Source organism: Manis javanica, chromosome 2 (genome assembly GCF_040802235.1).
Source record: "Manis javanica isolate MJ-LG chromosome 2, MJ_LKY, whole genome shotgun sequence".
NCBI classification, from domain to species: Eukaryota; Metazoa; Chordata; class Mammalia; order Pholidota; family Manidae; genus Manis; species Manis javanica.
This window is the reverse complement of record NC_133157.1, coordinates 51,884,343-51,896,891: the sequence shown is the minus strand read 5'-3', so window position 1 is coordinate 51,896,891 and position 12,549 is coordinate 51,884,343. Positions and strand designations below refer to the sequence as shown.

The following is a 12,549-nucleotide window of genomic DNA, read 5'->3' as shown; positions in this document are numbered from 1 at the left end:
CAGAGTAGATGACATTTGCACTGTTGCTGGCAACTCTCTCAAAGGCTACCTGGAACAAAGAAGCATTTTCTTAAGTAAATGAAAATACCCCTTCATTTGTAAACTCAGAAATCTCCACTGCCACCAGTTAGAAGCCTGAAGCTTATAAACTATAATTCAATGACCTGTGATGTGATTTTGATGCAGTTTCCTAGCCATTCCTAGAAATCTCAGATGAAATATATGCAGTTATACTAGACTTTATATTATGAACTATTAAAAGAAATAGAAATTCTGCATCATTTTATTATTATGTGTAGGGAAGAATAGGGAAATACACACCTTAGTCACTACCACCTTTTGTAAGATAAATTGTATTATATAACTAAAATGTTCAGAGCTCTCTCACTCAATTTCTTTTCATATTAACAAAAGAAAATTGCTTTTCCTTTTATAAGCAAGTTTAAGAAACTATTTATATATGAAAAAGTATTTTTTTAAACAGCCTGAGAGATAGATTGAAATTCTTTTCTCTGTCTTGGCTGCTGATGGATTTAGGTTTCCATCTTATAATTGGGTGTTAGGATCATAGAGTGTTCTCTGTGTAGCTCTCTGAGGGAATTCAGTTTTTAAAATGTTTTAAAAAACCTTCCAAGTGAAACCCCATCTTTAACAGACAAAATTGGTATATGTTTCTCTCATCTGGGCTTTAGAATTCAAAGCCATTATAAAGAGAAAAATCTTAATTTTATGCCTTGTCTCTTTTCTTTCTCACTAAACAGAGGTTTACTTCTCTGGAATGTTAATGGGAAATCTAGTGGAGTTACCTCATTTTAAGAAAGTATTTCTCATTTTGTAAAAAATGCATAATAACATTCTTTGATAAACATAAAAATTCCATGCCTTTTTTTAGCATTGTTTGAAATTTCAAAACAAATCAAAGCTGTGGTAGTTTTAGAACAAAGTATTTTTTTGAAAAAAATATATCATTTTGTTTTTTTAATCTCCATTCTTTTAAATTTTTAATGTGAAATGACCATTTGCTTTTTTTTTATTCAGTTATTTTTTTTCTTTGTTCCTGCAATAGTGATGTGAACTTTGAGGATGCTCGTTTGCCCTAAGGTTTTCCATTATCGGCAGTGTGGGACATACAGGGAGCTGTTTTTAAAACATTGTGACTTTCTTTTGTCACTTTTCCTGTTCATTTCAATGTATAATTTATCAGTTGAATTGGAAGCACTTAGAAGGTGAACGTATATATATATTTTGTATTTATTTCATTTACAAAATTCTGTAACACAACCAGGGAATAAAATGATCCTTTCCTTATTCATTGACTAAATTTGGTTTGTGTATCTGTTGATGAAGGAGTGAGAGAGTTTGTGATAGTGAAGAACATGGGAAAGATAGATTGAAAATAATACATAAACTAGAGAAAGAGCACCAGGAGTGTGGAGGCAGTCAAGGAAGGGATCAGACCAGGTTTAAGCATTAGTAGGCTGAGGGTTGGGTGCAAACTGTCAGACACTGAGCCGGTAAGCACAGTTGTGATCTAGGGACAGCTTGGAGGAAGTTACACGGAAGTATTTCAGAAGTTGGCCTCAAATGATCTAGGGCAGCAAAGAGCATTTCTTTGTAGTTTCCTGGTTAACTATCTACTGATGCCCTGTGTAAGCATAGGGAATAGAAAGTGATTCTGGCCCTAGTACTGCCTGCTTCCAAACAGGAAATATCTTAATATTTAGTTTATACAGTTACTATATATTGTGCTCATTGTAAAAGTCCTCTAATTAAGGGAATTTTAAAAGCAGAAAGTGAGGGTCTTACCCTCCAATCCCACTCCTCATCTAAGGAGTAACATATGTTACTGTATTTAAATAAATGAAATTATATTTCAGTAATATTTGGTATTCATTTTTTTATGTCCTTACATTACTCTTGTAGTATTTGCATGGTTTTCTGTCACGTGGAAGTTATAATATATTTTAAGAATCCCTTATTGGCAGACATTTTATTTTCTTCAAAGTTTTTTTCTTCTAATTAAAAATGATTCACTAACATTTTTGCTCATATCTTTGAGCTGTCATGCAAGTGATTCAGCTGTATAAATGTCTAGAAATGTAATTGCTTGGTCTGTGAGCTTATGGATTTATAATTGTGATAGGTATTACATATGGTTAGTACCAGTTTGTACAACTGCAAACACTTTTTGATTGTAGAATTGTTCTGCCTTGAGGATTTATAGAGGAGGAGCTTGTTTTGGCTCTTTCAGGAGATAACCATGTAGTAGATTAAGGTTGTAACTAGCTGTATTGATGGATTTCGTAAGTTAGGAAGGAGGAGTACTTTAGCTCTGATACACTTTAAACATCTGTATTTATTCAACTTTGAAACCACATTTTGGAGTCTGAGAAATGTTTATATGAATACATATAAAGAATTATATTTTGGGGGGCTAAAATATTTTTAGTTCAATATCTCCCTCTGGTGGAAAAAAGAAAAACTTTCTCAATTTCCAATTCCTTAATACAATTTTACTTGTTACCAACACCACACCACTTTTACCACAGTAAGGATCCAGGTAGCTTTTAGTTTGATTAGAAATAAATTATATGACAAAAATTAAAAAAATTTAGTTTGGAGGAGGCAAATTAAGCTTGGTGAGATATAGTTCTTCTGAAATTTTCTTGTATGCTATGATAAGCCCCAGAATTGAGTTATATTTATAAAACTATAAAATAAAAATATTTGTATTTGAATACACAAAAAAGTAACAGGGAGTGTTTGGCATAGTTGCTTCAGAATGAACAACAAACAATAAATTGTTTATCATTGACAACTGACTATTCTGAAGCATTTCACCATTCCATCACCACCTCATTCCCAAAAGATAATCATAATGAAATTGGTGTTTAATTTTCTGTATAGGCTGATAGTACATTATATTGTTTTAGTATTTTGTGTGTTTTAAGGATATACATAGAGAACCATTCAGTATGAATCTTTGTCTAATTTATCTTTCTCACTTGTGTTTTTGAGAATTATACTACTTAAACTAGCTCTGGTTCTTTCAGTATACTTCTATATAATATTTTATCCAATGCATGTATAATAATTAATTTATCTATTATTGGATTGATTGAGGTTTAAGTTCTTTACAAATTGTTCTCCCAAGTGGTTGTACCAATTTAAGAGAAGAGTTTCTTTTCCCTTACAGTCTCTTGAATACTTAGCATTTTTCATATTTAATTTCCTTTGCAATAGGATGTGTGTGAAATTGTGTCTTGTACTTGTTTAAGTTTCTATTTCCCTGACAATGAGTACATTTGTATTTTGAAACATTATTTATTGGCCATTCATATTTCTTCTTTTGTGAACTGCCAGTTTATGTTTTCTCCCTTGGGATTTTTTGTATATTTTTATTGACTATATGAGCTTTTAATTTATTTGCTTACTAACCTTCTGTTATTTCTATTCCAGTGGCAAATATCTTTTTCCTCTTTGTGGAGACATGAAAAAATGTACATTTGTGTGTGATACACAGTTTTAGATTTTAATGTAGTTGACTTTATCAGTCCTTTATTTTAGGAAGAGTTGTCTTTGGTATTTTCAAAAATATATCTGGTTTTGGGAGGAGATTTCCACTGCTCTACTCACGCCGCCATCTTGGCTCCACCCCCCTGTCAGTCCTTTATTGATAGTGTTTTTTGTGTCTTATATAACTTAAAGTCATAAAGAGAATATATTTTTTTTTCTACATACAGCATGAGATGAGATTTAATTTCATTTTCTCTAAGTGGATCACCAAATGTCCCTGTACTAGTTATTCAACTTTAGATTTATAATGTCATCTTTCTCATATACTCAGTTCCTTTATATCTAAGGTTTGGTTCCTGGGCACTCTGTTCTGTTTCACTTATGTATTTGTCTACCTCTGATTCAAAGCAAAATTGTTTTGTTTAACTTGGCTTTCAAATAGGTTTTGATATCCAGCAGGGCAGTTCCCCTCTCCATATTCTTAATATTTTTGTATCTGGTTTTCATTATCTTTCATTCTTTCATAAGAATTTATGTATTCCCACTCCTAGGAATTTATCCTAAGAATATAAGTACTCAGATTTAAAAGACAGATGCACCCCTATGTTTATCACAGCAGTATTTACAATAGCCAAGATATGGAAGCAACCTAAGTGTCCATCAGTAGATGAATGGATAAAGAAGATGTGGTACATATACAAAATGAAATATTATTAAGTCATAAGAAGAAAACAAATCTTACCATTTGCAACAACATGGATGGAGCTAGAAGGTATTATGCTCAGTGAAATAAGTCAGGTGGAGAAAGACAAGTACCAAATGATTTCATTCATCTGTGGAGCATAACAACAACAAAGCAAAAACTGAAGGAACAAAACAGCAGCAGACTCACAGAACCCAAGAATGGACTAACAGTTACCAAAGGGAAAGGAACTGGGAGGATGGGTGGGGAAGGGAGGGATAAGGTGATTAAGGGGCATTATGATTTACACACATAATATGGAGGGGGGCATGGAGAAGGCAGTATAGCACAGAGATGACAAGTAGTGATTCTATAGCATTCTTACTATGCTGATGGACAGTGACTGTAATGGCGTATATGGTGGGGACTTGGTAATAGGGGGAATGTAGTAACCATAATGTTGCTCATGTGAAACTTGAGCATAAGATTGTATTTCAATGATACCTTAAAAAAATACATATATATAGATACCATAACACATCTACCCAATGGGCAAAAATTTTAAAGTATGGCAGTACCAAGTATTAGTAAGGATGCAGAGAAATGTAGACTCATGCGTACTCCTGGTGGGAGGGCTAGTTAGTTCAACAACTTTGGAAAAGACCAATTTGAAAATACAGCTTGACAATGTACACACCTCAGGACCCCACAATTCCACTTCTTAAAAAAGAAAAGAAAAAGGATTTCCATATTCTTAATATTTAGGAGAGTTATTCTTAGTTAGTCTTTTAATTTTCCATGTGAGTTTGAGAATTGGCTTGTTATCTTCTATAAGAAGGCTTGCTGTAATTTTGATTGGAATGAAATTGGATTTATAGGTCAATTTGGCATAATGTTGACATCTTTAATTTATTATATTTTTCTTCTATTTTCTGGGATATTTCTTCAATTTTATACTGCAACTTTTCTATTGAATTTTCATTTCTGCTTTTGGGTTTTTAATTTTCAAGAGCTCTTTCTTGTTCTTTGACTATACTTTTTATAGTGTACTTTTCTTGTTTCATGTTGGTAGTATCTTATTTTCACTCTGTGGGGATGGAAGTCATACTTGTTTCTGAAGGTGATTTTCTTTCCCCCTTCCTTGACTGTCTTTGATTGCGGAGTGTTCGGCCCCATTTGTCTGAGGTTCACCTGAGAGAGATTCTTTCCTCAAGTGTTTGATGATCCTCTGATGTCCCTTGGCTGTGTGTTGTATTTAAAGATGAGGCACTGAAAAGCTGAGAGGAAACCACTTCCATTTATTTGGAGGAAACTTAAAAATGCCGGTCTTGGTAGCTGTCTCCTGTTGGACAGGTAGTTTCTCCCAAAGGAGTCTACTAGTCTCCTTCTTAGGGGGCTTGGACCTGAAGTGTAGCAGTCAGTGTTCTGGGAGCTGAAGGAAGGGAGCCATGAGGTCTCACTGCCCACTCTGCAGATTTCACCTGATCTCCTAATTTTTAATGAGACCTTCAGTTGTATCTGTTGTCATGACTTCAAAACCTCTTTAGGTCAGCCTCTCTAGTTAGTAACCTCTGTGACAGAGAGGGGCATTTATTAGGAGGGAGCTGGCAGAGGTGATCTGAGGAAACAGCAAACTGTTGCTTATAGAGGCCTCCAACAGTGTTCCATATTCATTTCTGCCCCAAGGCTTGTCTTCAGGCATCATTGGTGCTTCCAATTTCTAATCTTTTGGGGATATGTATCAACTTGCTCCTAGGCTCTTCCTTTTTTAAGTATTTAGCAAAGTTGAGACCGCTGAAGCCTAAGTCACGTATCACTTGTCTGTTTGCTTTTCCTCTTCCAAATCTGCTTTTGACATTTCTTGTTGGCTGTCATCTTCTACACAAATCATTTTTATTCTATTTTGATTTAAGTGGGAGTTCAGGAACAAGCAGAGATGATTGGAGATAATTGATTCAATTTGTTTAACTGGTGCTCCTGTCTTTCTGCTCTGTTGCTTATGATCTGATTGACCTATAGCCTCACCTTTCATTTCATATTTGAAATCTGGTTTTACTGAATATTTTCAGTATTAAAAGCAGCTAGACTGTTTGATTTCATAGCTATAGTAGTTCATTTTTCTTCCCAGTTTTTGAGACACAATTGACATATAATATTGTATAAATTTAAGGTGTACAACATAATGGTTATGTATGTGCTGCAAAGTGATGATCACAGTGAGTCCAGCTAATGTCCATTACCTCACCGTTAATGAAATTTTTTCTTGAGTGAGAACTTTTAAGATTTACTCCCTTAGCAACTTTCAAATGTACAATACCGTATTGTTAACCATAGTTATAATGCTGTGCATTACATTCCAAGAATTTACTATCTTGTAACTGTAAGTCTGTACCTTTTGACCACCTTCACCCATTTCATGCATTTCCCCTGTCCCGCACCCTGCCTTTGGCAATCACCAATCTGATTTCTGTTTCTGTGAGTTTGAGTTTGGTTTATTTAGATTCCACATGTAGGTGAGATTATACAATATTTGTCTTTCTTTGTCTGACCTATTTCACTTAGAATGATACCCTCAAGGTCCACTGATGTTGGTGCAAATAGCCCAGTATAATAAGCCACGATTGGCTTTTAAAAAAAAATAAGATTCAGTTTATACTTGCATGGAATGATATTCATGCTCTTTGATTAGTGGAGTGATGTTTGGAATGATTGTACATTGTCTTATATCATTTATAAATAGAATGGGAATCACAAGTCATATCTCATGAGACTTCCTAAATACTTTAATTTCTCTTTTATTTTAATAAATGTTGTTTGAAGTAATTGTCATCAACTAGGATATAAGCATTTTTGGTCATAGACTTCATTTTGTTTTTATTTCAAATTACTGGGTTTACTTTGTGATAACCCTTGTAAATTGCTGTTTATTCATTTTAAAGTATACATAGTACTTTAAGTGGATGATTTAAAGTTGGGGATTATTTTAGTCAAGTAGGCCTATAATTTAACAGTGAACTTGAATTAACATTGAAACTATTGACTGCTTGAAAAAGGGTTACATCGCATATAGAACAATAATAGTATCTGATGCTTATATAGTGCTGAATAGTCTTAAAAGTGCTTTCATATGTGAAGGTACTCTTATGGTGAAATAGATTATTTAAAGCTATTCATAATACCATCTGTTGCTGTCTCTGTGGGCCGCGGCGGTGACAGCACACATTTGCTCTGTTGCACAGTTTTGTTCTTACCTATGGTAGTGTAAAGATTGAAAATGTGTAAGTAGATGAACTTATGTATATTGAGAAGTTTCCATTATCCAAAGAAAATAATTCTTAAGTGTTCATGTGTAGTCAGCTATAGAACAGTAATCCTGTGAACGAGGGGATATGGAAAGAAGGAATCAAATTTTATCCTTCATTCCTCGACTGTGGGCTATACTGCTGGGTACTTTCTTAATTAGCATCTTTTGTAGAGAGTTGTATTTAGTGCTTGTAACATTCTTTCTTAGATTCTGTTGATACCTTTTGAGTGGCTAGGGATTTTTGGAACCATGCATAAAAATATATATGTGTGTATATCCCTGAATAAGATTATGCTGGCGAGGAGAGGAGGGAAAGAGGCCTTTGTCTAAGACCTTTAGTGAGAATGATGAATCCAGGTTAGTTACTGGCAAAAATAGCTTTGGTAAGTGTGTTGACTTTATGTTTGAACTTGCATAAAACTCAACTCTGATTTCTGAGTTTAGTTGGAAAAGGAGATTGAGAAATTCAAGATACCTGTTGTTATTTTTCTTTCAGTAGTACAGAAAAGATACGAAAACTTGAAAACTGAAGAGGAAACACAGCCATCTAGTGGATGCAACTTTAAGAGCTACAAGCATAAAGTTCTATGGGCTCACATAAAAATCTCTCAAGGGTTATTATTAGGCATTCAAGCTAATTATTCCTTATCACACAAAGGAACAATATACAGTTGTATTAACTAAATATTTTAAAATTTTAATGAGAGGGGAAAACATTATATATGGCAGTTGAACAACAGCATTATGTAAATACTCTCAGAGATCAATTGAACTAGCATAACATTATAGTAATATGCATTTTCAATTGTATTATGTATTAATCAGATTTTTTTCAGTTGTAAAATTTCAGTACTGATTTTTAATGCATGTATATTATGAAACATTGCTGGAAAATAGCTAAGATTCTTTTTTATTTTATTTTATTTTTATATTTTTATTTTTGTATCAATGTACAATTACATGAGAGATTTTCTTGTCAATATAAATTAACCTATTATTATCATTGAAGCACAGATTTAGTTACTCTCTGTATTCTATAGAATAAATTTTAGTCATTGTTGGTTTATAAACTTTATTGATGCAAAATTGAATTATTTTCTAGGAACAAGATAGTGCTGTACGAAATATGCATGAGAAAGTAGAAAAATTAGAAGCTGAACATATGAACTGCTCTGACCTTTTACAGCGACAAACAAGTGAACTTGAATTTAGCACTCAACGAGAGGAACATCTTAGAAAAGAATTTGAGGTATAGTTTCCTCATTCTTTTACATATGTATTTGTTAACCAGTCAGTAACTTAAGGTCAGAGAAAGTGTTACTCTGCAGTAGGTCCATTTGGCAAATTTATAAGGTCTGTCCTCAGAAAATACCACGTCCTTCTGGGATCCTCCTCCGTCCCCTCATGGCTCTGTAGGCCTGTGGCACAGCTGTTGTGGGTACTTCTTCATTATGCTTGGTTGATTCTCTGTTCCCAGGTTCCATGCCTCCTTTATTTTGATAGTGTACATAGTCTAGTAGTTTTTAAAGATAGGATATATGGGAGCTAAGTTTTTTGTGATCTTGCATGTCTGAACTTGTTTTTTTACCTGCCATTTTCTTTTTCTGGGTCAGCCTTGCTTTTTTTTTTTTTTTTATCAATTAAGTATTAGGGTAGATATAATTTGGCTAAATACAGAATTTTAGGTCATAAGTAATTTTCTCCCAGAATTGGAAGGGCTTACCTCACTGGTTCTCAGTTTCTTTTGTTGCTATTGAAAAGCTTGATATTATTTTGGTTTGTATTCCTTTTCTGGTGACCCTTTTCTCACTCTCTTCCTCTCTGAAAGTTTTCTTGGTCCTCTATTTTTTTAAACCTTTTTAAAATGGAAATTTTAAACATACATGAAGGGCCCCCACCAGTAAGATGGCAAACTTCCGGCTTCTCTTCGGGGGGTCCTCAGTTCCCGCCGGCACCACCTGAAGCCCAATCACCTCTCGCCCCCCTCCCAATCCCAGCACCTAGCCAACAGCCACCAGCCCTATAGAAGTGACACCTCAATCAATTCATGCCCCTTCCTATATAACCCAGCACCTTTCCCTAATAAAGCGGAACTCTCTGGTGAATTGCTGCTGTGTGTCGCTCCTTTCCTTTCATTGGTGCCGAAACCCGGGAGATGGGACACCCCAACTGGGCCCCGTCTTCCCCCCGACACCAGCAGCAGCTTGCCCTTGTCCTCTTTTTCCGGCGCTGGCTCCTCACACTCACCACTCCTCTCTGGCCTTTAGGTAAGTTTTCCCCCCGGAGTGGGCCACTCTCCCCCGAGCTATCGCAGCGCCATTGACCGTGATCATCCGACAAGGCCCTGACGCTCGGGGATGAGGAGGGAACTCTCCCTGCCTCAGGCCTTCACGGCTGCAGCGGACCCTCAGGCCCCTCCTCCAAAAACCATAAACCCCCGCCTCAGGCCTTAAACTTTTTAAGCAAAACTTCCCTGGAGTGGGCCACTCTTCTCCGAGCTATCGCAGTGCCATTGACCGTGATCATCCGGCAAGGCCCTGACGCTCGGGGATGAGGAGGGAACTCTCCCCACCTCAGGCCTTCACGGCTGCGGCGGACCCTCAGGCCCCTCCTCCAACAGCCATAAATCCCCTCCTCAAGCCTTTACGGCTGCGGCGGACGCTCAGGCCCCTCCTCCGACAGTCATAAACGCATTCACCGTCCCTTCCATCAGTGCTGAAACTTTTTAAGCAAAATTTCCCCGGGGTGGGCCATTCTTCTCCAAGCTATCGCAGTGCCATTGACCGTGATCGTCCGGCAAGGCCCTGACGCTCAGGGATGAGGAGGGAACTCTCCCCGCCTCAGGCCTTCATGGCTGCGGCGGACCCTCAGGCCCCTCCTCCAACAGCCATAAATCCCCGCCTCAGGCCTTCACGGCTGTGGCGGACCCTCAGGCCCCTCCTCCGACAGCCATAAATCCCTGCCTCAGGCCTTCACGGCTGTGGCAGACTCTCAGGCCCCCCCCTCCAACAGCCATAAACGAGGTGACTCCTTTGCGGATGAGAACGCTCCCTTCCCCCCCTCCTCCTTCTGTTCCGTCCGCCGAAATCCGTTCTGTCTGCCAAAAATACCTAGCGCTAGGTACCTCGTGACTCCGGCAAACTGCCTTCTTAGGGAAGTCTGGGTGACGACCCACACTTCCTAAGAAATTCCGACTCGTATACGAGTTTCCGCAGACCACCAAGGATCATTGGGGACGCCCTTTGTCTCCTTGCGGTCTGTTTCCAGTCCGAGGATCTCTGTTCGTCTTCCCCTGTTTGTCTCCTTCTCTGTCCTTTAGCCATGGGAGCCTCCTCATCCCTCCCTGAAAGTTCACCTCTTGAATGCCTGCCTAAGCATCTGGCTACCCTCTCCCTGACGCCTGATATAAAACCAAAACTTCTCCGTAAATACTGCTCCCAAGATTGGCCGACATACCCCCTAGACAATAACAACCAATGGCCCGCAGGGGGAACTCTTGATCCTAACATCACTCGCGATCTCTTTAACTACTGCCAGCTCCTGAAAAAATGGAAGGAGATTCCCTATATCGAAGCTTTCCACCTCCTCCTCCCACCCGCCCCTCCCAAGTTCTCCTAGCCTGCAAGCCATCTCCCTCCCCTCCCCACACTCCCAGTCCCTCTTCGATTACCTTTGACCCGGCCGACGAGCCTCCGCCATACAGGCTTCCCCGTTTGGCCCCTCCCCCTCCTACAACCCCTCCACCCTCCACCGCCATGGCTGCCTCTTTCCCCGCGGAAGCCTCCCGTCCTCTCCCTTCCCCTTCTTCTCCTACAACAGCCCCTCCCCATTCCTCTACCGCTGCCGCCGCTGCCTCTTTCCCCGTGGAAGCCTCCCGTCCTCTCCCTTCCCCTTCTCCTACAACAGCCCCTCCCCCTTCCTCTACCACCACCGCTGCCTCCACCCCTGCAGAAGCCTCCCGTCCTCTCCCTTCCCCCTCCTCCCCTCCCTCCACCACCATCTCCTCCTCCACCTCACCCCCTCCTCCTCCATCCCCCTCACCTCCCCACCTCCCGCAGATCGAGCCTGAGCCTTTCAGCCCCCCTCTAACTAAGTTCCAGGAGCCTCCTCTGTCTTTGCCCTCTCAGACTCGGTCCCGAGGGCCTCCCAAAATTATCACGGCTTTGCCCGCATCACCTGTTTTCCCCACACAGACTGAGCCAGAACCCTTCAGTCCCCCTCAGACTCGGTCCTGAGAGCCTCCCAAAATTATCGCCCCGCTCCGGGAAGTAGCAAGATCCAAAGGCATCGTGCACGTTCACATCCCTTTCTCCTTAGAAGATTTAGCCCAACTAGAGAAATGCCTAAGTTCCTTTTCCACTGATCCCATGACATACATCAGGAAGTTTCAATGGACCCTCCAGTCTTACAGCCTCACACATCATGACACTTTCATGCTCCTAGCCAATACTCTCCTCCCTGAAGAGCGTAGACAAGTTTGAGACTTCGCCCAAACGCACTCTACCAAAACCCACATGACTGACCCCACCTATCCCCCTGGCCCCACTGCTGTCCCCGAACAAGACCCACACTGAAATTATAACACCGCATGGGTCTCCGCTCTCGAGATATTTTTGCCTCCTGCTTAATAGCAGGTCTGAAAAAGGCAGCTCGTAAAGTAGTCAATTTTCAAAAGCTCCAAGACATAATTCAAAAGAGAGACGAAACCCCTTCCGAGTTCTTAGACAGACTCACTCAAGCCCTACTACAGTATACCAGCCTAGACCCAGAAACACCTGAAGGAAAACATGTCCTTATGACATACTTCCTAGCTCAAAGCTACCCCGACATTAAAGCTAAACTCAAAAAGTTAGAACAGGGCCCCGCTACCCCACAGACTGAGATCCTAACAGTGGCCTTTAAAGTCTTCCATAACCGGGAGGAGGAGAAAGAACACCGTAAACAAAAGGCTGATCAGGCCAATTTCCAAATGTTGGCCCAGCTGATAAAACCACAACCTGGGCACCCCTCTACAAACAGGCCCCCCCCCCCAGGAGCTTGTTTCAAG

At 39.4% G+C, this 12,549-nt stretch overlaps 1 protein-coding gene across 8 annotated transcripts in view; it reads left to right on the top strand.

Moving 5' to 3' along the window:
• Positions 1 to 12,549, top strand: part of CCDC171 (coiled-coil domain containing 171) — a 353,248-nt gene that overhangs the window by 37,486 nt on the left and 303,213 nt on the right. For 7 of the 8 annotated variants that reach the window (XM_073228479.1, XM_073228476.1, XM_073228477.1 and 4 more), the window contains one exon: positions 8,605 to 8,751. The exons of the other annotated variant lie outside the window; for it this stretch is intronic. In XM_073228479.1, coding sequence (XP_073084580.1) covers positions 8,605 to 8,751 — 147 coding nt within the window. The remainder of the gene's footprint in view (positions 1 to 8,604; positions 8,752 to 12,549) is intronic. 8 annotated transcript variants of the gene reach the window in all.